This window comes from Ctenocephalides felis, unplaced genomic scaffold (genome assembly GCF_003426905.1).
Source record: "Ctenocephalides felis isolate EL2017-DRISC unplaced genomic scaffold, ASM342690v1 CF-g0.4_SCAFFOLD_01886, whole genome shotgun sequence".
Taxonomy (NCBI): domain Eukaryota; kingdom Metazoa; phylum Arthropoda; class Insecta; order Siphonaptera; family Pulicidae; genus Ctenocephalides; species Ctenocephalides felis.
In genome coordinates, this window is record NW_020538040.1 from 11071128 (window position 1) to 11098539 (window position 27412).

The following is a 27412-nucleotide window of genomic DNA, read 5'->3' on the forward strand; positions in this document are numbered from 1 at the left end:
ATTTAAAAAAAATAACTACTTGGCTAAGGGACATAAGATTTGAGTATGTTCTTTAGGACTATGATGTCTAAAAAATTTCATCGAAAAACAAATTCAACAGGTAATTACAAAGAAACGGCTCGGCCGATCTTTGTCTAAAACTAATCAGCGCCATTCCCAAATAATATCTTTCGAGTCAGAAAATCGAGTTTCGAGTCAGAATTTCGGGTAAAACGTGGACAAAAAAATTTTACTTTTCTTTAAATTAGAGAATAGAAATACATCGAATAACTTTTAAATTTTTTAAATTGACAAACGCCAACAAAACGTCACTATTTTTTGCAAACTCTGACGAATTTTTCAAATCAAACGACTTGTCGTAAGGCCTTAATATTTTAGTATAATCTAGGCTCTTAATTTTTTAAAATCGGTCCAGCAGTTTTTGAGAAAACGCCGACTTAAGGTAAAAAATATGCTCACATACCACATACTATTTCCAAATTTGGTCTCATTCGATTCAGAATGACTTCAAATGTCGAAAAAATATAAAACTAGCAAATCGGACTTTTTAATAAAAACATAATTTTCTCCGGGAAGTTAATAATTCACTTGAATATCACAATTAAGTTAAATAGAAAGTAACACACAAAAAGATGCAGGCTAAGTAAATAAAATGTAGCCAAAATTGGAAGACTATACCACCTAAAAGTTCCCAATTGACTAGCTCTCATGCATATTTTTATTAACGTACTATATAAAGAGAATAAACTTATGCATAAAAATGTAGATTACCAACAATAACTCTAGTTACTCTAAAAAATTACCCTTCTCCAACTAATCACACGTTCCAAAATTTATCGAATGCAAAACACGCTCGTCTACATATTTCCGATTCCTCGCTCGAGGGATGAAATGAACAGCATCCCGAGAAACAGCAACCCCTCGAACATCTGAATGTCTGAATGTTATGTATTTTATCTGGATGTGCCGATAAGAAAAGTCTGTCCGGCGGGTACAAGGGGTAGATAGCGGCCATAAGCACGTCACAATAGAATATGATAACGGACGACAGTCGAACGATAGCGAGACACTGATAAAATAAAAGCCAGAAATAGAAATGGAATGACAACTGAGGATATACTTGGGTGGAAAATTATTGGGACTAGAGCACTGAGGACTTAGGAAGTTAGTTTTATATATTTCTGATAAAAATCGAATAGCAATCAGATTTGGGAGTACTGGGAGCTGTTGCGATGTTACATCCTAACTACGTGGTGCCATAGAAGGCAATGCAGGATAAGGTGACGGTTGACATATTACTTTTTTGATATTATATTTTTAGAATTTTCTGATACTGATAATTTTTAATTTGATGCAGCAATGCCGGAGGAATGATATTTTTCACTTGGAAACAGTTTTATAAAAATTTGCAATAATTAACGATGTATGGTATTGTGCTTGACACTAGAAAATTGCCAATATACCATACATTATAAATAGAGATTAAATTTTGCTATATTAAAATTATGAATAGCAATCAAAATAATTTATTTCTATTAGGTTAAATAAAACTAATGTAAAGAGTAGTTTACAGTAAATGATTTTCCAGTTAACAGCAAGAAACATTGACAACATCACGAACTGGTCTTAGTAACTTATTAGGATGATCCTCAATTTTTAAATGCATGAGTACTGCTTCTATCATCAATTACATTCCATAATTCAAATTAGGAATCCAATTAGTTTATTCTTTAATTAGTCGTTTAGCAATCAATAGCTACACAAAAATCTATAAACTAAATTGAAAGCTTAGTATATGAAAATTATTGTGTTAGTATTTTACGTGCCATATTGCAATCCTTTGTATTTAGAGTTCATAATTGTACCTAATTTTGCTCTCATACGTGTCATTCATATCTTGTGTCTACAATATCAATTCCCTGTATTTTTCCCTTTTGGTGTATGTAGTCAATAATTTGGATTCATCTTCATTCCACGCTCTTCAGTTCTTCCACGATTTGTTTAATGACATCATGCAGAAGATACCATTTTCTTAACATGAGTCCAAACCATTCTTTTTTTTCAAAATTTTGTCCAATAAATTTTTTTCCTTTTCCATTTTCCGGACAACAATTTTATTTGTAACCTTTACAGTCTATTTTATTTTGTCTGGTCTTCTCCTTTAGAAACAATCCATGTAGTATTTTTTAGCCAAGGGCCTATGTTTTTATTCTGTAGAGAGGCATGCTACAATGAGCAATTTATCAGATTCTTCTGCAATTTAAGGCTCAGCCAATAAAAATTAAGTATGATATTACAAAAATATTTGAGTAACCTTGTCTATAAATCCATTTATTATAGCTATGTGTCCTATTCAAAGCAATATATTTTGTATATATTAAATAAAATTTATAATTTATCATTCTTGAGGTTCTTAGGGCGATACATGTCAATTTTCGGTACATTATATTTAGCTCATACCATTTTTTTAAATGCAATTAGAATTTGCAATTTTAGAAAGTGTAGTATGATTATTTTTTTTATGGTAATTATTTTTTATTATACCCATTATAAGACAACCCCTTAGTTCCTTTTCCTATTTTGATATGGTTGCCTTCTAATTATGGTTACATTTAGAAAATTTTTGCAGAACTTCCAGAAAGTAATTTATTTTAATTTAATCATTTTAGTAATCTATATTATAAATTAAAAATAGTAGTAGCTGCTGCTTGATAGCAGGTTGCACGCAACGCAGAATTTAGAGTTGGAGCTTTATGAAAGCAAGGTCGAGTTTCTACCACTTGATACACTTACTCTCCATCTACCAGGAATAATATATTTTTAATACTCATAACACAGGCCTACAAATTTTTTGTTTTGTTTGGTGCATCAAATGTTAAAGCTGATTCTTATAGTATTTTTTGCGCTGATTTCAAATCTGCAAACCATTTTTTTTGTATCAGCTCTAGTTTGGAATTTGGAAAAAGTTGCCGAAACCAGGTCCATTCTAGGTCGTCACGGAAAAGAACTTTTCACAGTGTCAACTAATGTCCCAACTAAGGCCGAATGGATCTTGTAAGTTTGTATGTACGAGTGGGTATATCTTATTAAAATAACATTCTGAATTGAATTATTATTTTGTACTTTCATTCCTTATTCCTTATATATATAATCATATCCTGAAAACTAAAGCTCATAGAAAAAAAAACAATTTGAGATCAGCGCCCCAAATATACTTAAAAACAGCAATAAAATCGTTTGCACCATTTTCTTTGTTGGCCTGTGTAATCATAACATAAACAGAATGAAATATTCAGGTACCAAAAAACAAAGAGGAGTCTATTTGAAATAGATACTCACTTCTCACACTTACCATATATATTTAAAACATTGCAACGCAGATCTATGACAATTTCAAACTATTTAAGTACATAATTATTGACATAGTAAAATTTATGTCACATTTGAATCCAATAAATATAAAATATCCATAACATTTCTGATTCAACTGTCCCATCCCATCCACGCCCCAGAAATCATCGTGTTGTAATACAATTATATTTGTCTGTAAAGAGCATTTGGCATAACAGCAAATCCGTGGCCGTCGCGTGTAATTTTATAACTTAAGCTTATTTCATTTCATAAGGTTATTCTATAATGTCCAATGTTCTAGAATTACCCTTAGAGTATCGGTAATTCAATGCAAACACGTGCCGGCACGTGCAACAGAATCGGCGCGTGGCCCAGATTATGGGCGGCGTGTACCAGAGAATACTTGCACTTGGCCGATTCATTCTGTCAAAGTGGAAATGAAAAGTTTGGAAAATAAGGGATGAAGGGGGGAAAGACTTAAATTTGGGAATGGGTTATTGGGATAACACAGTTATGATTTGAGAATATAGATATTTATAGACGAGTTAACAAGAAATATAAAATGGACCAACATGGCATCAAATAGAGTTGGGTAACTCCGGAGCGGGTACTTTTAAGGATATAACTCCATCCTGGGAGTGAATCCAATCTTGAGTTGTATCAGAGATTTCGTACTTCCATGCACTGGTACTGAATTTGTTAACACATACAGGCATTTACTTGAGATTTTTTTCTAATACAAAGATTTGCGTCGAAAGAACCGGTCGCTTTCTTGTCTCACAGGCAATTTTATGATTTTCTAGATATATAATGACCCAACACCAAATTTGTGTTCAAATAAATAGCTCAAATGCATAATTTATTCAATAGTAATACGTCATATTCCGTCTATTTTTTCTCTTCAAAAATAATTATTACAAACAACGTCAAACATTTTCAAAAACTAGAACATCATTCAAATTCTATAGTCACTCAGCTTCTTGAGACACCAATTTGAAGAAAACTGAAGAAAAAGCTGCCCAATGACAATATTGAAGACGTTTAGCACTACCAAAAATCTTTGCATATGTGAACAATATTGGTGAACTCACTTATTGGAGTGATTCTCGAACTATGGATATAATATTTATCACAATAATTTATATGTGTGTTTGAAAATGTGTGAGTAAATGATATAAGCCAAATAGCTCATAGAATTGCACTGTACTCTGATTGCTAATGAAAAAAAAGTTTTCCATTTTTTTGTGCAAAAAATATAAGCCAATGATTCGATCGTCTGGTTGACCAAAATTTTTACAATCCGACACATATTGGTTTTGTTTCTTAAATTATTATTTTATTGACTTTGATTTATTCATAAATCTTAGTGGATGTTTGATTTTAGTGTCCTTGATAGTAAAGAATGGGTGGAAAATCCAAGTAGAGCCTTGATAGTAAAGAATTACCCCAATATTTCAATATTTTTATTGTCATAATTTTGACATACAATTTGATTTGTATGCAATATATTGAAAGGCAAAAATTCTTTGTAAAATATAACATAAAAGTATATATATACATATTTTTCTCACTTGCGCGTCTTTTTTGTATTTATTCCTTGTCCCTGCGTAATAAAATGAATAGCATGTATTCATTTCAGGACAAATATAACTAGTATTTTTTTATTGACAATATTAGTATTAATACCGATCTCGGTAATTCAAATTTCAAATATCGAATACCAGTATTCAGAGTATAGCACGGTATTAGAAGCCCTAGGAACTACTTAAATACATAATTAACTTCCCGAAAATGAAAATTTTTATATATCTTTACGTTTCAAAAGTTTTCTGAGCATTTTGGCATATCTTAGAAAAAATGGATGTATGTGTGTGTGTGCGTGTGTGTGTGTGATGTGTGTGCATGTGTGTGTGCGGATACAAATTTTTGTCGACGATTTCGGGAAGACGGATCAACCGATTTGAAAAATTCAAAAAACATTCGATTCGTATTGATATGGAATATTTAGACTTTCTGAATAGTTTTTGGCAAAGGCAGGTCTAGCCGTTCCAAAAATACGGGGCAAAAAGTGCCAAACATGGTAACTCAGTTTTTGAGAAAACAAAGCGTCCGATTTCAAAAAACATTCTACTCAAAAAGCATTTTACTTATATTGACTAAATAAAGAAATGATTGAATTCTTGTGAAGGCAGGTCTAGCGGTTTCAAAGATCAATCAAAAAAAGTGAAAAAAAGGCATTTGGGGGTCAAAAATGACCATTAGACATATGCACATCAAATTATCATATATTTTATAGAAATTTTATTGATCAGAATAAATTTTGTTTATATTAATATGGGATCTGTATCAATGTTTACCCGTTAGACTGCTATGCGGCGCTTATGCGCTTCTATATTTCTTCACCCAGCACGATAGTTTTGAAAAATAGTTCAAAATATTAAAAAATCAAACTTTTGAAGTCATTATTTTTAAAAAATTCAAAATTTTCAAAAATCTCATTTTTTCGAAGTTTTTAACAGAATTTTAAGTTTTTTTTTTTAAAAAAATAATTTTCCGGACGGTAAGTTCCAGCAATTTGCCTTAAGACACGATGCCATGCACCACTAGTTTATTCAATAGAACTGGTTCATATTCACAGCTAAGATAATCATTGTAAGTGAATGACCGCAATCAGCAATATACTAGAACTAAAATTGAAATATACTAAATTATCAATCTACGCCAAATAATGCAGGAGACAAATACGGTTTATCACATATGTAATCTGATTAAGTTCACACACAGCAAACCCATCAATAACGCGGCCTGGCGAACATGAAATTTGCATTAACACGGTCATGCATAATATCCGATATTTGTCCTCCCACAGGACCAAAAAACCGAAAAAAGTCTCCACCGTCCGCCGTCCACCGTCTCTTTAGTAGGCGTGACGCGTTTTTCGTCGGCGCCCGTCACGTTATCCTCGCGAGTGCACGTGACGCGGGGGACTTAATCAACGGACTCGGCAGTGTTCGGCACGCGTCGGGAGCGTGCCTCTTCCTAGTATCATATCATATGCTCGTCATCTGTGACAAATCGACTCTAATCCGAGAATTATTTTCAAAGCATCAAATCGCGGGTCACACAGATTTTTAAGATCATGGGAGGATGAATTATGGATAGCAAAAATCATGATAAAGTTCCACAACCTTAAATATATAATTTTTTTAAATATTTGTGATATTTTTTTAAAATTCTATCAAAATCGTCAAACTTATTTAAAAACGGCCGATCTTTACCAAGAACTAATCAGCGCGATAATATACCGTTTCTTAATTTTCAAAATTGTCTAGAATTTTCAGCAAAACTTTCCTGAATTTTGATAGCTTAAAAGATGTAATACACAGGTATTATATCGTATCACTTAATTGTTAATTATAAAGAAACGAATCGGACAAAACAAGCCATGCCAAACTATATCCTGATCTGTCACCAAAAGCAAATTCATGAATGAATTCTTTAAGGGTCACAACTAGTGTGAAATTTTCAACAAATTGAATTTTCTTTATAAATAACATACCAAAATTTAAATCGATATCTTAAATAGTTTTTGAGTTACAGTCATTTAAAGAGTATATATCTAGTATATAGTATAACGATCATTTTGAAATGATTGATAAAGTAGTTTTTTTTAATATAAATTCCCAGAAATCACCATTAATGAATATATTGTTTTAGTATGTCCCCTTTTGTAGATTAAAAATGTTGTAAATTATGGAATCAGATTTTCTTGCAGAAAGAAACTTTTTTTTTTGTAAAAAAGAAATTTGTTAGTTATTTTATAGTTTCTTAAATTTTTTGAACCTTTGCCTTTAACATCTTTTGAACCTTTAAATAATTATCTAAGTATGGCAAAAAATAACTAAATATAGCAAAAATGATGAAAGTACCACAATTCTGTTTCGTATCTTAATTATATTTATCTATATCTTTTAAAATTATTTTATAAATCTTTATATATTTTATAAATTTGTTTGAAGAAAAGTTTAATTTATTAATAACTTTTCAAAATGCATTTACCAGTATCTTTGATTCAGTATCTTATATACAATATTATTAATATTAATAAATTTTTGAAGTGTGACAAAACATAAGTCTAACAAAATGTTGGTTCTGTTCAATTATTTTATTTATATCCTTCAGAATTAATTTTTAATATATTTATATTTATATTACATCTTTTATACTATTCAATATATTTTTGAAATATGGTTTAAAAACCTATAGCAAGAAAAATCGAGAAGATTGATAGAGTCCATTTTTTTTATTGAAAATCACTAGATTTATACGTTACAATATATTTCTAAATGTTTTAAGCTGTTTAAATTTTTAAGGCATTAAAAAAATGTAAGTACACCAAGTATATGTTACTGTTCCATTATTAATAACTTATTCATAATGTAAGATTTTCAAGATCGCCTATTTTAAAATCAAAAACTCTCAATAAAAATATTACCGATGCTGTCTATAAAGTTAATTGCAGTGATTGTCATGGTTGTTATATTGGGGAACGTTCTCAATATATTTAAAAATAAATAAATCAATTTATTTGTATTTCAAAAAATCCAAAACAATTCAAAACTATGTTTTCTGAACATATGAAATTTTTTCTTTGAGTAATTTTAAACGTTTTTGATACAAATCATGCTACTATATAAAAACAAAAAATTGTTAATCTTGATTCATGGATTTAGAATTTTCTAGTGTTAGCTAAAGTAGTTTTTATCATTTACTTTTTGATAGCTTACCAAATTCAATTGATGTTTATATATCTATTTTATTTTTTAATATTTAACCTAATCTTTTCACTCTATTTTAGTTATAGGTTTTTGGTGCTTTAAATAGTCAACTTCTATAAAACTTGCTTGATTTACCTACATCTGTTATAATACATGTTTGTTACATATGAAACCAAACATGTACTATAATTTTATGAAAATTCTGCTACGGTTGGATTACATTATGATAAATGATTAATTTATATATTATTTTGCTGTTACAGAATTTAGTCACTGTTTTGTATAACTTTCGGTGAATGAGGACACATCAAGCGTGAGAGTATATAAATATTAATTATATTTATCTTTTTTTTCAATTCAATATATATATATATATATATATATATATTAAGTATTATATATATGTAATTCAGTTAGTGTATATATTCTCTGTAAATCAGTGTCATCATTAGCCGGCAACAAGGGCGACATAAGTACATAAAGTTATGAATAGCTCAGAGGGAGGGTGTCACGATTTTATGATTCACGACAGTCGAATGGCTCTAATCTGGTTACATAATATGATGGCAATTCTAAAAATTAGATTACCACATGAAATACATATACACATATAAACTGGGGTAGTGAAATCTACAATGGGGCTATATTTTCAGAAATAAAGTACAATTTAGATTTGACTAGTTTCTGATGTATTCATTCATTTCTCTTCTTATTGGGTAACACATGTTTAAAATATATGAAAAATGCTTATAATATGTTTTAAATTTGTAGCCCGATTCTGCCGCAAAACAGGCCAATGTTATGGCAAGAACATGTAGCGCTCCAACTTCCATACATTATGCTACTGAATCATAATATCAAAATGTCATGTATTTGCTGTGATCGATCTGTACACAATTAACAATTATTATTAAAATAATTCGGGTATGAAAACTTTGTTTTCACTTTCTAAAAGCAATGCGGTCTACAGATCATCGTAATGTAAGACAATGACTGAAAAGAATGATGGAAACTTGTTCAAACAAACATACTTCATCTTACTCTCTTTGGACCCTATATAAAAATCAGTATAAGTTAGCTGTTCTAACGACTGACACTACCATGTTATTTTTCAGCTAAAATATATAATGATGATATATACTCGTAGATAAAAATAAATATCAACTGAAGAATGTGATTCTATTAGCAAACTATGTGAAGCGAAAGTAAACAAGTATCGGAATTAATAAAAAAATAATAAAAACAGCTAAAGTATGTATTCATAAACGTTCCAACTCTTGCTGTTACAATTATTTATTATTATAGTTTGCCTCTACCATTCCTTCATTAATAAGGCTGCACACAGCACATTATTGATAAAACCAATATCAAAAAAAGAACCGTAGACATTTTCCACTATAATTTTTACAAAAGCACTAAAACGAAAGGTTTCAGCAATGCAAACATTTTCCGCACAAAAGAAAAAGCCTTACAAACGATGGAAAACAAACCGGACAAAACCAAAGCAAACCGAATCAAAGGCAAATGCAACGAAATAAAATCACGCGCTTGATTGAGTAATTCGCTTTGTACACCACATAAAAACATACATCGGGGGATGGTCGGTGTACAATTGTGCAAATATAGGAAAAACTAGGGTAATTTATAATACTACTCGTTGCAGGGTTTACCTCCCTCATTATAATGTAATGACATTTATCAAAAATTCTGTGCGTATAGGGATTTAGGAAGAGATCTCACGTTAGTGGCAAATGCATCGAGTGAAATATTTGTTTTATATCTTATTTCTATTGTTTCATAGGTAAAATCAATAGGTATTCATCAGTGTTATGAATTATATCATTATTGTGATATAAATATTTTCAAGTTAGCTTGAATATTCCGAGAAGTTTCTAATCAAAAACAATAATACATGTAAAAAAATAGCATTTTCTTATTTTGAAAAAATTTAAAATGTTTAGAAGTTTAAGGGGTTAGAGGTACTTGTAGGTACAAAAAAATGAGAATTTTCAGTATTGTTTTTTTGTTATTAAACGATATTTTTTTACAAAAATATTAATACGGCATCATTATACAATGTTTTGACTACAAGTAACAAAAATTTCAGAAAAAAAAATAATATTCCCAAAGTTATAGCTGTTTTTGTTGATCCTGTTTCAAAAAACATTCCTGGCGGTGACCATCATAACTCCTTAGAGATTCATCTAAAATCAATCAAATAAAAAAAATAGTTAATCCTGGGCCTGATCGAAGGTTTTTTTTTTGCAAAAATTAACAAAATGGCAGCATCAGAAATAAAATTTCTAGATTTTTGGGTAAAAAATCAACAGTTAATTGGTCTTAAAAAGTTGAAATTTTTGAAAAAAAAAATCCTTCGATCAGGCCCGAGTTTATTATGTATTCTAAAAGCTGTATAAATTTCATTAAAATTTACTAAGCGGTTTTTGAGTTACAGTGGTCACCGTTTCAAAAAACATAGTTTTGAGTTGATAGTTTGAGTTTTAAAACGCGTTTAAAGTTTCACATTGGATTTGCGTACAGAAATTCGAATTATTGAATTACTTAAACCGAGTCATTTATTTCTGGACCATATAATAGTTCATCAGTCATTGTGCAAGTTTCCAAAATTTCTATTTGCTGTTGCCTACGAAGCATTCTGGCCTCCCGAATGTTCTCGTTGGCGCGCTGATTTGCCACTTTCACACGTGCAGCATCCAAGTTTTTAGCATACCAATGGGAATTATACCCACAATTAGGTCCTAGGGTATCCATAATCAATAATAATGATTATGTATATGTATTCAGCAATTTGTACGATAGTAGAGTAGAACTAGTATTCACGGTTTTTAGGCATATTTTTTGCACTAGTTAGTTGAAGCTTTTAATTTTTTCTGATTATGGATTCAATCTTAAACTACACATCTTGAAAGTAAATTATCATCGCTAAGATCGTCGTAAATCGGTTTAAAATTTTTTAAAACATCAGGAGGTGAGGGTGATAATCTTGAGTATAAGTATCGAGCTCTCCACTTGCGTCAGCGCGCTGGTAAGAGTCCAATAACTCAAAAAGTAATCATCGAATCAACTTGAAATTTTCAGAGAACATTTTCAAGATATTACACTGAATGAAAATGCAAAAAAATAAAAATCGATTTTTTAAAAATTTCAAGTACCCCTAACACCTTAAGTCACAAACCTTAAATTTGCAAGTTGCAATATGTTTAAATATTGAACTTGTTCAAATATAGAAAATGTTTAATATTTGAAAATATGTGATAAAAAACTAAGTGGCATTTTGCCCTAAAGGAAAGTACCTGTCTATGTGTCAACTTGTCTAAGTTGTTCACTGGTCCAATCAGCACGTCTCTTTATCTCCCCATCAATAGGAAATAAGCATTTGGAACTAAATGCAATTATTGCAATACTTGCAAAAGAGTTCAAGCAATTCAAAACATTGAAACTCAAAAATCGTGGATCATCCACTTGTATACAATCACTATGAATTATAAATCTCTATGAATTACTACCCAAAAAAATTTTTTTGTTTCAATCGTGAAAATTGTTATAATACCATACACTACTTTTACGAATTGAGTTTCACATAGTATTCGTCATATTATCTTTAGATGTTAGACTTAGTATCTGGCAGTCTACCTATTTATTAGTTATTATAATGAATAATTGTTTTCCAAAAATAGGTAACTCCTGGCTTACACCAATATCGCACATACACATCACCATCCATCAGTTTATCTAAGCGACTCAAAACCGCCATAATACACATCCCAACATCTTTGCAAGCCATTATTTTCCTTTTATGAAAACAAATTAAAGAAACCATTGAATTTCCTATATAGATGTTTGAATGCGTGTACTTTTATTCAGATATGTTTCCCTAGCGAGAGAGTGGAGGGTGGCAGGGGCGTTGGGGCGAGAGGGCGGCGGCGGGCGTTTGCGCCTTATCAGCAAAGCGGGCGAGCTTTTGCTCTCGCAGTTCCCCCTCGTTCGGAGCTTTTGCGAGCTTTTTTCTTATCAGCCGCAGAACAGCACGCCGCGCCGGTACGCTGGTACGGCGCACGGTCGGACACGTGCATAAATATATATTTACACATCGAATTTGAGGGATACGAACACATACACATACAAATATATATATATATATATATATATATATAAATATATATATATATATATATATATATATATATATATATATATACTAGCTGACCCGACAAACGTTGTCCTGTACCTACGTTTACAATTCAAAAGCTCCAATGTTTTTAATATCCTATCATATACATTTTAATATCCTATTTGATGTCCTGCCTTAATGATTCATTTATTAATAATATAGTATCTGCGGTAAAAGAACAATATCACACTTGATTTTACAACACAACATAATTGCTTCAATAATTTAGTCTGATCTCGTACGATATATTAGTTGCTTTTTGGCAATTATAATTTCTATAGAACATTTTTATTACCAATAATATAATAAACATTATTGTTTAAGATCAAATCTTAGGTGAATTAATTTGTAAGATCTAGTTCATATGAACACTCTTCAATCTAAGATCAACTTGCTAAATATTCCATATCCAATGTCAAACAAATGAATTTTTGACACATGAAACAAAATTCTAAATCATTTTTTCAATAAGTAGAAATATTTTTTTTTAATTGGTAAACAAATTAATAAAGTAAATCAAAATGCAATATGCATAAGTTAAAAAAAATAATGTATATGCAATTTTGGACTTATTGCGTTATTTATTAATCTGAATTATATAATTTCATCTGCCAACATATACTGTTGACTGTATATTATAATTTTTGGCACATCTCAGCTGTCACTTGGCATTAATAATGTAGACATAACATTTTCCTTGTATATTATATTCTAATATTATCTTGGCTCATAATTTCAGCTAAATTCAAATTTCAAAGTGAATTGACATTTCTAGCAGATGATAGTTCAAATGTTTTCAATCAATAATAAGAAGTTTTTTTGTAATTTTCGCCATATATTTCTACAATATTACTATAGTTTTATCGTTCATTAAATCCTAAAAATTTTCTTTGACAAACTATAAAAAAATGTTCAAAATCCGAATAACCCTTTAGGAGAAGTATCAAATCATACACCCGTACAGAAAAATTATATATTATGTATTTGATCATAGCAATAAAATTTAATTTATTTTCATTATAAAAAAACTATTTTTTACTGATAGACATCTAAAATGCATTTTTGTTTCTACAACTTCATGTAGAAACGTTGGCGAAAGCATATTAATTTTTTAATCAATAAAATCAAGTGTTAAATTAACAATTTTCAAGAAAAAAGTAATTAATTTAATTAAATAAGAAGAAGTAAAATCGTTTTAAAAACGAAGCACATAATGAAAGTTTCCCAAAAAAATAAGGTTTTTGTTGACTTTTTTCTGTTATCTAGTTTCAAAAATGTTTTCAAACAGTTTTGATAATATGCTATGGCAAATAATATTATATAGAGAGTAAATTATTACTCACCATGTTAACAGTTTTTTTTTAAATTTTCAGAATTTTTCTGGATGTTTTATCTGTAACAAGAAAAAAAAAGCTTTTAAAATTATAGTATTTTAAGTTGTTAAGACTATATAGCAATAAATTTATAATACTTTGGATACTTTATAACTATAAGTAAAATATAAAAAAAATCACGCTCACTAAATTGTTGATTTAAATAAGTTTTAAAGACTTATACCAAATAATTCAATAGCAACACAAATATTTAGTACAAAATTCTAAATTTCTCGAAAACAGAAGTGCACATAAAATCTTGATAGAGATATAATAGTAGTAATCTGGATGTAAGTTGCATTTGACTTGTTGCATGAATTTACTGATGTATGTAAATGATCGTCTTAATCAAAGAAACTTAAATTTAGCAAATTTTAAGCTATCGAATAAATTTATTTCTATATTGTAATTTTCAAAAAATAATACTAAACAATTCTGAAAATAAAATATAAGATAAAATGCTTTTATTTAAGAAACGTGGATATTGTCAGAATGTAGATCATAATTGTTCATTTAGTGGGAGTTATAAAGTTATTATGACTAATTTATAAATAATTTTGAAAAATTACTAAATGCAAACTTTTGCAAAGAAACGCAATTTTTGCTAAAATCTCAGTATAAAATGGTATAAGCTGATGTATATAGGAGCATACCCAAATGCTTATTTTCTGCTTTCAAATTGCCAATCTTTGTACGTTTTTGCCCATAAAACCAAATATTCGACTTCTAAAATTTCAAATACATCTTTACAATATAGATACGAATTGAATGCTTTATGAATCGATTGGAAATTAGAATCCAATCTTACACCCACCCAAACACACATACATTTTTTCCAAAATGAACAGTAGACCCTGAAATACAGTTTTGTCAACTCAACCTCCAACCCTATAACAAAAGTTAAAAATTTATATTTTTTTAAATTCACATACAATTTCTAGCATGCGTCCTCGATTCATACTGTATTTGTAACACAATCTCCGCCACGCGACCTGTCTAACGAGATAACTCGCTCTGTGCCATGTCCTGAACAGATATGTAGGGCGGCGGTGAAAACTGGAAGGACACGTGTCCTGCAAAAAGGGACTTTTTTCTGTGCCGTGTGATACGAAATAACAGCACGATAAGTGGTGAAACAGATTTTGTGGAAGTGACGTGGGTTTACTATATTCTTTAATTTAAATCTAGTTAAAAATTAGAAAAGAACTAGTGGTGTATGGTAGTGCGAAGGGTACTTGCTGATGGATGCGATAAGAGACCTCTAATTCGTTGCTATCGTAAAATTTCAGGAAAATCGGAAAATTTCGAGAAAATTATATGAACACACTTAACCATTTATTTTCTCCCTAAAATTTAGGAAAGAACTAATGGTGTTTGGTGGATACGAGGCTACTTGGTGGTAACATTTTTTGCATGGTAAAAATGTGATCTTTAATTTAAATTTAGTTAAAATTTTGGAAAGAACAAATAGTGTTTGATAGTTAGACAGCTACTCACTGGTTACATTTTGCTCAAAAATGTCAATAAGCTAATAACTAATTTCAATTTAATATTTACAGAAATGGGAGTAGATCATTTTTGTCATAAATACTGATTTATATCATCAAATACTCGTTTTCTGGCAGTTGGTGTCCTTGTTTGAGAAAGTTTTGTAATGTATGCATTGGCAACCAACAAGAATAGAGTGTTTTATACAAACACAAATATGCTTTCTGCGTCATATATACATTCAATACCAGAAAGTATCCCAACACCAGCGGGACAGAATTAGCGAAATAACTAGCTGTAAGTGGAATTCTGTCTTAAGGCAATTAGGGCATCGTGCCTTAAGGCAAATTGCTGGAACTTCCCGTACCAAAAATTATTATTTTTTTTTAAAAACGATTAACATTTTTGAAAAAAATTTACTTTGAAAAAATGAGATTTTTGAGAAACTAAATTTGACAAAAAATTACTTTTTTTTGAAAAAAAAAATTTTTTTTAAAAAAATTTTTTTTAATTTTTTTTTTTGAAAAAAAATTTTTTTTTCTTTATTTTGACATATTGTGGAAGATCTGAACTTTCTTTTCAAAGCAATCGTACTGCTTTAACTGCATAGGGACAAAATATAAAGCGCGTAAGCGCCGCGTCGCTGTCTAACGCATGAGCATTGGTACGGAACCCATAGGAATGTTAACAAAATGTATAATTATTGTTAAAATCTCTATAAAATATCTGATAATTTGATGTGCATATGTCTAATGATCATTTTTGACCGCCAAATGGCCCATTTTTTTACTTTTTCCTCTATATCTCCGAAACCGCTAGACCTACCTTCATGAAAATGTTATCGATTCTTCATCTTGTCAATACAAGTGAAATGTTTTTTGAATTATTCAAATCGGACGCTCCGTTCTCTTAAAAGCTGAGGTACCGTTTTTGGCACTTTTTGCCCCATATCTTCGGAACGGCTAGACCTGCCTTTGCCAAAAACTAATCAGCACGTCTCCTTATCAATACGAATCGAATGTTTTTTAAATTATTCAAATCGGTTGATCCGTGTTCCCGAAATCGTCGACGAAAATTTGTATCCGCACATACATACACACACATACATACATACACACACACATACACACACACACACACACACACACACATACATCCATTTTTTCTAAGGTATGCCAAAATGTTCAGAAACCTCTGAAATGTAAAGATATATAAAAATTTTCATTTTTGATTTTTTTGCGATTACTATAACTTGCCCTACGGGAAGTTAAAAAAAACTGTTGAAATGATATTTTTTTCCTTAATAATAACTATCATTTCTTACCAAAACAAGGAGTCATCATCAGCAATCAGAACTTAGAAGCTGTTGCGCTAATTTCTTATATGTTTTGGCTTTTCATAGATGGCAACCGACAAGGTTGTCCATAATGAATTCATTATTACAATTTCTGTAACACTCATTGTTTTTATTGGTGCTGGTAAGGGAACTCGAAAACATAACACTATCTATATCTCCAAGCGAAAACCAAATGTCACTGTTGCTTGATATCAGACTGTCCAAAATGAGCATGGAACTTGGAACCTCTTAATTAATATGAAAACAAAAATCTTTTACATCAACAACCATAGCTATAACTTAGGTATAGGTTATACCCAAAGTTATTGATTTTATCGACCACTCCATACACTAATTGTAAGTAAAAATTTAGTTCTTAGACTTGGTTTTTAAATAAAAAACGATTAATTTGCAGTCAATGTATTGTAGGATAAAATCGCAATATCGACTAAAAGACTAAAGTTTTAGAGTCATTTAGAATTCAAAAGTCAAATAATTGGTAGCTGGTATACATTGGTAATTAGAAAGTCTATTAGAAAAAAGTCAAAAATTAGCATTGATAATAATCTAAAAGCCAATAAATAGGGTAGTAATAGATAACATTTGGCAATCTAGAAAATAATAAATAGGTTAATAGTAAGATGACCATATTTATTATAGTAATTATATTATAGTAAGATGACCACTTTTTGTTAATCAAAACTGCGAACTTTTGTTTCTATGTCTTTTTTTTGCTTTTGATCCTTATATAAAATTCTATTTTATTTATTCTATTCTATTCAATTTTCTTGACAAAAAAAATAGCTGCTCTCATAATTTTTGTCAATTTTAATTTTAATTTTGGAAAAACCAGGTCAAAAAATCTAAATCCGGGACGTATGGTCACCTAAATTAATAGGTTATAGATTACTTATTACTGGAAAAAAGAAGTCAAATGTTAGGCCAGCGTCTGCTGAGCTTTAGAAATCAAAAACCAGTCAATTGGTTAGAAAATAATATGAATTGGCTATTAAGAATTATTGGCCGATTGACAAAATATTAGAAAATATTTGCCAAAAGTTGATAGACTAAAGATTTCAAGGGTTGGCAATATGAAAAACAATAAATAGGTTAGTGATCCATAATCGTTTGTCGTCAAAAAGATGTGTGTGTGTGCGTGTGCGGATATAAGTTTTCGTCGACGATTTCGGGTCACACGGGTCAAGCGATTTGAATACTTAAAAAAACATTCGATTCGTATTCATAAGGAGACATGCTGATTAGTTTTTGGCAAAAGCAGGTTGAGCGGTTTCTAAGATACGGGGAAAAAAGTGCCAAAAATGGTAACTGATTTTTTAAGCGTCCGATTTATTTGATAAGACATTATATAAGGTTGTCAAATATCGCCCTTCCGCCTTTTTGTATTATAAACCAAGAGCAAAAAAGCGGAAGGGAGATACTTGCCAACCTAATATTTGCATTGACTAAATGTAGAACCGATGAAATATTTAGGAAGGCAGGTCTAGCAGTTTTGGAGATCCAATATAAAAACAAATTTTGTTCCTGCAACGCGGCGCCTACACGCTTTTATATTTCGTTTCTACGCAGCTACACAGATAACGTATCCCAATTGCTTTGAAAAAAAATTCAAAATTGCCAAATATTTCAAAAAAATAAAATTTTTCAAAAAAAAGTCAATTTTGGGTCAAAACTCTAAAATCGATTTTTCTCGTAGTTCTAAAAGAAAATTGAATATTTTTTAAAAACCTTAATTTTTGGTACGGAAATTTCCAGTAACTTTCCTTAAGGCACGATGCCATGCACCACTAGCTATCTATATTTTCAAAAATTGATATCACTACTGCATGTTATCAGGTTATCAGAGCGGTGGTTCGAACTCGCAACTCCGTCCACACAAAACAGTGCGCTTAACCATGGAACACCAACTTTCCTATATGTGCAAATAATAGACGTAATCAACAAGAAATCATTATATTAACCCTTTCCACTCGCGAATTGTGAGATTAATATGAATTTTGCCACCGAAGCGGCGGCATCCGAGTTAAAAGGGTTAATTTATGAATGATCAATAAGTATACTAAGTTGCTGTATGGCACTATAATACGAGAAAATATTGCAGATTATTCACTTCTGAATAAAATTTATGTTTAAAAAATGATTCACTCCTGAATAAAATTTACTTTTAAAAATGATTATACATTATTGAAGAAAAAATGAACATTTGCTTAATACACACGCGGTGTAGTTTTTAAAAGTACGTCCCAATATTCCAAACGTTTTAAACAATTTATTGAAATTAAACCAATTGTAGCAGGCCTATAATATTTTAGAATTATAATATATAAGGGTGTTTGTTAAAAACCATACACTCTCAATACAAAAAGCTTTTTTTTTTCTCATAACATAACTTATTATATAAAAAATATTTTATAAACTTTTATAAATTTTTGTTCATAAAAAAACTATTAGTACGTATTTATGATACTTATGTATGAAAGCTAGAACAATTAAATGTTCAATAGAGATTATAAATAAACAAAATTTTGTACTTTATATTTTAAAATTGATATTTAATTAATAATAAACACTGTTTTCAGTAATCAAAACAACACAATTAAATTAACTATATAACTCGAAATTTTTATTAAACAAAATAATTGCTTGTAACTCGTAGAATAATTAGTATTGCAAATACTATAAAGATGAATTACATTTCAGTATTAAAATAACAGCATTCTAAAATTTGCTGTCAGGTTTTGAACACAAGAATTTTGACGTTGTTCTAATGTTAAATAAATTAATTCATACGGCAGTCACATCTGTCGTTTGAATCCTAGTGATTGGCCTAGCAGGCTTCACAGTCAAAACATGTGGTTCACATGAGGTGGTTCCTTCTTCACCACCTCCAATTTTCATACCAGAAAGGGATTCAATCATGGCGTCCACTCCAAGGGATTTGACACCTGCAGGCTTCATCGCGAAGTGCAGGTAGCAAAAACCTTTCACTCCCCTCCAGGTGATGTCAAAAGGCTTGACACCCCTTTCTGCCAAAGCAGACTTAATGTCACGCACTCTATCTGTCTTCGCGATGTTGCTCACCTTGACGCTAAATTCGATCTGCGGCTTTGTTCTACGCGTGCGCCTCTTTCGCAAATTATTGCGTCTGGATTGACCATTCTCATTAGATACGTCCAATACGTCCAATACGTCGTTCTCCTCCTTCTCAGGGACACGTCGTCGTCTCAATCTACGGCCATTTCGTCTATGCTCAGACGCATCACCATCACCCTCATTTGGCTCGGATTCGCTATTCTTTGCTGACTTACGGGGCCTCCTTCTCTGTTGAAATTTATTAGGGACTCTCACTTTCTCCACGCTTTCATTATCAGTATCTACCTCTTTTAGCACGATCTTCTTTCCGGCGCTAAGATAAAAAATAATATACTTTACATAATGATGTAAACTAATTATATATAAACACATGTATTCTAGCAAGCATTCATACATTAATTATAAATACACTATTAAATACTTACGCTTCTTCCTCTTCTTTGATTTTTTTCAAGGCATTTACAGTGTTTAAACGCCTTTCGGAGATCAAATTCCACATTATGTGAGTTGGCCGTGGTGGTCGTCCCGAGACCATGATTGTCTCGGTAGGTGTTATTATAATGTCAACTGGCACATCGTGAGCACCAAATAATATGCTGGGCATATCGTCCTTCACCTGGCAGTCATGCACCAACGTGGCAATAAGAGTATTCTGGTTTAGGGCTTTGACATGTTGCACAATGGCAAACTCAAGATCAGTGTATCCACGACCCTTACCAATTCGCAAGCCATTGCGAGACACTGCTACTGATCCAATGATTAGTAAGTCAATGTTGATACCAGAGTTTAAATCAATAGTTGGAGCTTCATTTAATCCTCTACGAGTAATTGCTCGGCGGACATGGTACTTGGAGTTGGTTTCAGGCATATCAATTTTGGTTAGTAATCCAGATTGTAGTCGAGGGACAGGGACTACTAACTGCTTACCTTGCTCCAAGGCCAGTATTCTAACGCATTCCAATGTCTTATCTGGGTTTACTAAAACGGTCTTTGCCTGTTTGAAAACATCTAGTTCACTTACTCTCTGTGCGGCATCAAAGGCTCCCTTGAAGTTTGGGATCCTATTGAAAACTGGACGTGGATACAGTGAAAGTCGGTTCTCTTCAAAGTATTCCCAAACACCTCTACGGATTACTTGCTTCGTCACCCCAGCTTCAGCTTCCTTTGCTTCCTCTGTAAAATCCGTTCTAGATTTGTCCATTCTAATAAGCGTTTCAATCAAAAAATACTATCGCAATTTTTTTAAATTTGATCGCGTTTACACAAACAACTCGACGAGATTTGTTGATTCGATTTGATTTTGTTTGACGAAAAAGTCATCACTACTAGACTAGCATTTTTTTAATAAAAAAAAACAAATGCTTTCAAAATTCTAAATTGATAAATGACTCGTTTTTGAAGTTATATGTCTAATTCGACTTGCAAAATGTTGCATTAAATGTCCGAAATACAATCGTTCGAAATATAATCGTTGTTTAAAACGGTCATTTAAACCAAAACCGAGAGTATTGTTTATTGAAGTAAAACTTATAATGCAACTTCCAACAAAGTTTAATTAAATTGATGAATGAAAATATTTTTGTCTGTCTGTCTGTCAATTGATAAATAAATTACTTTTATAGTTGTAATTCTAATTTGATTTGCAAAAGGTTATGTTAAATTTTTGACATATAATATGTAGAATTTATCATTTAACACAGTGGTTTCCACACAGAGCACGGCGCTCCCTTGCTCTAATAAAAAAAATTGTTGCGCCTCCTTTAATTTTTGCAACAATTTAATTTTAGAATTACTCAACTGATATTATCAGACTACAAATTAGTATGCAATATGCATAAAAACTAATTATTTTTTGTTTATTTTTTAACATCAATTCATAAATTTTGGGTTATTTTTGGAAATAGTATTCTGAAAACAGATGTACGCGCCCCCTCAGAACAGCCTGGTGCCCCTAATTAATATTACAATACTTATCATTATTTTAAATTTTAATGATTTTTTAACTTTCCGTAGATTATACTAATTGCAAGAAAATGGAAAATGAAATGTTTTTTACATCTTTACGTTTTAGAGGTTTCTGAAAATTTTGGCGTACCTTAGGAAAAATAGATGTATGTGTGTGTATGTGTGCGTGTGTGTATGGGGATACAAATTTTCGTTAACGATTTTGCGAACACGGATTTGAATATTTAAAAAAAATCGATTTCTACTGATAAGGAGACGTGCTGATTAGTTTTTGGCAAAGGCAGTTCTGACCGTTTTGGAGATACGGGGCGAAATTGCCAAAAATGTTATTTCAGTTTTTGAGATAACGGAGCGTCCGATTTGAATAATTCAAAAAACTTTGCACTTGTATTGACGAAATAAACAACTGATGAAATTTTTGTAAAGGCAGGTTCAGCGCCTCCGGAGATCCAATAAAAAATGTGAAAAATAATGCCATTTGGCGGTCAAAATGGAACATTAGACATATGTACATCGTATTATCAGATACTTTATAAAGATTATAATAATAAGTAAAAATTTTGTGTACATTTATATGGGTTCCGTACCAATGCTTACACGTTAGACGACTACGCGGCGCTTACGCGCTTTGATTGTTTGACTCCAAATTAGCTACGCAGCGCGATTGCTTAAAAAAATGTTCAAGATTTAAAAAATATCAAGCTATAATAAAATCAAATTTTTCAAAAAAGTCAAATTTTTTCAAAAAACTCAATTTTTTTCAAAAAAATTCAAAATTTCTCAAAAATCTAATTTTTTCAAATTTTTGCAAAGTTTTTTTTTAATGATTTAGTTTTCGGTACGGAAAGTTCCAGTAATTTGCCTTAAGGCACGATGTCATGCACCACTAGTTTTGTAATTAAATCACTTCTGATGTTTTAAGAGATGTATTCTGACCAGTGATTCCCAAAGTGGTCTGTATTTGACCTTGACCCCCAGGGGTATGAAAACTTTCAGCTGGTCCATGTCAGCGAAAAAAAATTCGGGGTAGTGGATCACAATAGAAAGTGTTAATATCCATTTACTATCTTTAATAAAAAGTCATATAGAATATTTATAAATAGAACTAAAAAGTAAATAAAAATATTGTTCTGTTTTTATCAAAATGTGTAAGTTGTGTCATTAGTAGGCATTCGATTTGTGTTCGCAATATGGTTGAGAGCTTGTAAAGACCCAATTTGCTGACTATTGAAGGGCTTGGCAATATTATTTGAGCTTTCTGAGACTGTCATAGTATTTCTGGATACTGAAGAACGATTTAATAGTTGTAAAATATAGTGACCTCATAACAAAAATAAGATTTAAACTTTACATCATTAGCCGGAAAATGTAAGATTGTATTTTACAAAATTGTTTCCAAATGTTGATAATTAAACATTTACTCTTTGCTTACTTTTTTATTATCACTTTAAATTCAGTTAATAATACAGTTAATATAAATTGTTAATAAATCGAAGTTTGGTAAATAGAGGATTATGGCAAAGCCCAAGGGGTCGAAGGAACAAAAAAGTTTTAGAACCTTAGAACCATAAATTTTATCCCTACGTAAAGTTTAATTAAACGTCGGTTTCAAACGATTCAGAATAACTTATAACGTCGAGGGAATACAAAATTAGCAAATTGAATTTTCTGACGATATCAATAAATTATTTCGGGCTAATAATTCACTATTCTTTCAGTGTAACGCAGGCGACTACTTTTTGGGGCGGCCGAGGGGCGGCCAAATAAAAAAAGAGCAAAATCAAAGGCGGCCATAACGAAAAGCGGCCGTAATAAAAAGCGTTTGCATTAAAAGTCCACTGAATTAAAAGGCGGCCTAGTTAAAGACCGCTGGATCAAGAGGCGGCCAAACTTAGTCTTTGCCCCCACTTGGTATACTTATTGATCATTCATAAATTAACCCTTTTCATTCGCGAATTGTGAGATCCGAGTGGAAACGTTCAATTTATGAATAAGTATACCAAGTTGCTGTATGGCATTATAATACCAGAAAATATTGCAGATTATTCACGTTTGAATAAAATTTACTTTTAAAAAATAATTATACATTATTGAAGAAAAAATGAACACCCGCCTAATACACACGCGGTGTATTTTTTAAAAGTACGTCCCAATATTCCAAACGTTTTAAACATTTTTTTAAAATTAAACCAGTTGTAGCAGGCCTATAATATTTTAGGGTTATAATATATTAGGATGTTCATTAAAATTATACTAGTTCAGTAATTTAAGCTTAAATTACGTAAGAATCTCGGAATTCGAGATACCTAGCTGTAAGTCTGTAAATACTTATATATTGACACCTAAAAGTTGTCTCAAAACCTACATATATTGTGTACATCCTACCATATGTAGATTTTGAGACAACTTTTAGGGTGCTATTTTAGGGTATTTACAGACTTATAGTTGGGTATCTCGAATTCCGAGGTAAATTTACTATAATGACTGGACTATAGGCGAGGTTTCATTAAAGTGGTCAAAAAAAATATCATTCATTAATTACGAAGAAATGACTTGGCGGGTCTTTTCCAAAAGCTAGCCAGAACGATTCCCAACTGATATCTTCCGCAGAGATTTTAAATTTTCAAAATCATTTGCGAATATGTTGACAAAAAATTAATTTTCTCTAAACCCTAAAGAAACGGCTGAGCCGATCGTCTCACAAACCACATCAACGTTGACCTAATCGAGTAACACCATAAATAATTCCTAAGTTTTTGAAATCGGTGCAACTGTTGACGACGAAATGTACAAGTACACATACATTTTCCAAATTTGATACTTAAACAATTTCGAATGACTTGCAACGTTGAGGGAACATAAAATTAGCAAGTCGGATTTTCTAGCAAAAACGTAAACTTCTCCTTCAGGAAGTTAAAAATTAAATTCTATTGAATACATTGCAAAATACTTGGCACCTTGCTTCAGACGTGCCAATTTGAAGGCAATAAATATATTCCAATTATAAATTTCGATCTGGTATGTATTGATATGACGCTATCGTACATATACTCCATTCGATTTACAGTTCATTCAAACATTTATGATTAATATGTTTAACGACATGTGTAATTTGGAAGGCCACAAAAACTATGACGTTTATTTTAAAATTGTGTATGCAAGCTAATGGATTATTAGCACGAAATAATTTGATATCGTCAGAAAATTCAATTTGTTAAATTCGTATTCCCTCGACATTATAAGTTATTCTGAATCGTTTAAAACCCACGTTATTTTGAACTTTACATAGGGATAAAATTTATGGTCCAAACCGTAGGTTCTAAAACTTTTTTGTCCCTTCGACCCCTTGGGCTTTGCCATAGACCTTTATTTGCCCAACTTCGATTTTTTGATAATTTGTAAATGTACTTCAGTTTATCATTTGATGTTTAAAGTAAAAATTCATGTTAATTGTATTATTAACTGAATTTACAGTGATAATAAAAAAGTAAGCAAAGAGTAAATGTTTAATTATCAACATTTTGAAACAATTTTGTAAAGTTCAATCTTACATCTTCCGGCTAATGATGTAAAGTTTAAATCCTATTTTTGTTGTTAGATCACTATATTTTATAACTATTAAATCGTTTTTTATCTTCAGTGTCCAGAAATACTATTACAGTCTAAAAAAGCCCAAATAATATTGCCAAGCCTTTTTATTTACTATTTAGTTCTGTTCATATTGTATATAACTTTTCATTAAAAATAGTAAACAGATATTAACACTGTGTATAGTGATCCACTTTTGAAAAATTTAATTTTATTATAGTTTGATTTTTTTTAAATCTTGAACATTTTTTAAGCAATCGCGCTGCGTAGCTAATTTGGAGACAAAATATCAAAGCGCGTAAGCGCCGCGTAGTCGTCTAATGTGTAAGCATTGGTACGGAACCCATATAAATGTACACAAAATTTGTACTTATTATTATAATCTTTATAAAGTATCTGATAATACGATGTACATATGTCTAATGTTCCATTTGACCGCCAAATGGCATTATTTTTCACATTTTTATTGGATCTTCGGAGGCGCCGAACCTGCCTTTACAAAAATTTCATCAGTTGTTTATTTCGTCAATACAAGTGCAAAGTTTTTTGAATTATTCAAATCGGACGCTCCGTTATCTCAAAAACTGAAATAACATTTTTGGCAATTTCGCCCCGTATCTCCGAAACGGTCAGAACTGCCTTTGCCAAAAACTAATCAGCACGTCTCCTTATCAGTAGAAATCGATTTTTTTTAAATATTCAAATTCGTGTTAGGGAAATCGTTAACGAAAATTGGTATCCGCATACACACACGCACACATACACACACATACATCTATTTTTCCTAAGGTACGCCAAAATTTTCAGAAACCTCTAAAACGTAAAGATGTAAAAAACATTTCATTTTCGATTTTCTTGCGATTACTATAATCTACGGAAAGTTAAAAAATCATTAAAATTTAAAATAATGATAAGGATTGTAATATTAATTAGGGGCACCAGGCTGTTCTGAGGGGTGCGCGTACATCTGTTTTCAGAATACTATTTCCGAAAATTACCCAAAATTTTTGAATTGATGTTAAAAAATAAACAAAAAATAATTAGTTTTTATGCATATTGCATACTAATTTGTAGTCTGATAATATCAGTTGAGTAATTCTAAAATTAAATTGTTGCAGAAATTAAAGAAGGCGCAATAATTTTTTTTATTAGAGCAAGGGGGCGCCGTGCAAAAAAGGTTGGAAACCACTTGGTTAAATGATAAATTCCATATATTATATGTAAAAAATTTAACGCAACCTTTTGCAAATCAATTTAGAATTACAACTATAAAAGTAATTCATTTACCAATTTAATTAAACTTTGTTGGAAGTGGCATTATACTCGTAAGTTTTACGTCAATAAACAATACTCTCGGTTGGTTTAAATGACTGTTTTAAACGACGGTTATATTTCGAACGATTATATTTCGGACATTTATCAATTTAGAATTTTGAAAGCATTTGTTTTTTTTATTATAAAAATGCTAGTCTAGTAGTGATGACTTTTTCGTCAAACAAAATAAAATCAAATCTCGTCGAGTTGTTTTTGTAAACGCAATCGAATATTTGCGATAGTATTTCTTGATTGAAATTTGACGATTATTAGAATGGATAAATCTAGAATGGATTTTACAGAGGAAGCAAAGGAAGCTGAAGCTGGGGTGACGAAGCAAGTAATCCGTAGAGGTTGTTTGGACATACTTTGAAGAGAACCGACTTTCACTGTATCCACGTCCAGTTTTCAATAGGATCCCAAACTTCAAGGGAGCCTTTGAAGCCGCACAGAGAGTAAGTGAACTAGATGTTTTCAAACAGGCAAAGACCGTTTTAGTAAACCCAGATAAGACATTGGAATGCGTTAGAATACTAGCCTTGGAGCAAGGTAAGCAGTTAGTGGTCCCTGTCCCTCGACTACAATCTGGGTTATTAACCAAAATTGATATGCCTGAAACCAACTCCAAGTACCATGTCCGCCGAGCAATTACTCGTAGAGGATTAAATGAAGCTCCAACCGTTGATTTAAACTCTGGTATCAACATTGACTTACTAATCATTGGATCAGTAGCAGTGTCTCGCAATGGCTTGCGAATTGGTAAGGGTCGTGGATACACTGATCTTGAGTTTGCCATTGTGCAACATGTCAAAGCCTAAACCAGAATACTCTTATTGCCACGGTTGGGTGCATGGACTGTGCCGGTGAAGGACGATATGCCCAGCGCTTTATTTGGTGCTCATGACGTGCCGGTTGA

At 31.2% G+C, this 27412-nt stretch overlaps 2 protein-coding genes across 2 annotated transcripts; one reads left to right on the top strand and one right to left on the bottom strand.

Moving 5' to 3' along the window:
* Window positions 1-19320: 19320 nt before the first annotated feature.
* Window positions 19321-20830, bottom strand: LOC113374629 (methenyltetrahydrofolate synthase domain-containing protein-like). Its single transcript, XM_026614605.1, has 2 exons — window positions 20055-20830; window positions 19321-19942 (listed from the first exon to the last, which is right to left on the bottom strand). Exons 1-2 carry the CDS (start codon window positions 20828-20830, stop codon window positions 19321-19323), a joined length of 1398 nt encoding a protein of 465 aa, XP_026470390.1.
* A 5940-nt stretch (window positions 20831-26770) lies between these two features.
* Window positions 26771-27314, top strand: LOC113374630 (methenyltetrahydrofolate synthase domain-containing protein-like). Its single transcript, XM_026614606.1, has 2 exons — window positions 26771-26836; window positions 26928-27314. The coding sequence occupies exons 1-2, from the start codon at window positions 26771-26773 to the stop codon at window positions 27312-27314; spliced, it is 453 nt and encodes a 150-aa protein (XP_026470391.1).
* Window positions 27315-27412: the final 98 nt, after the last annotated feature.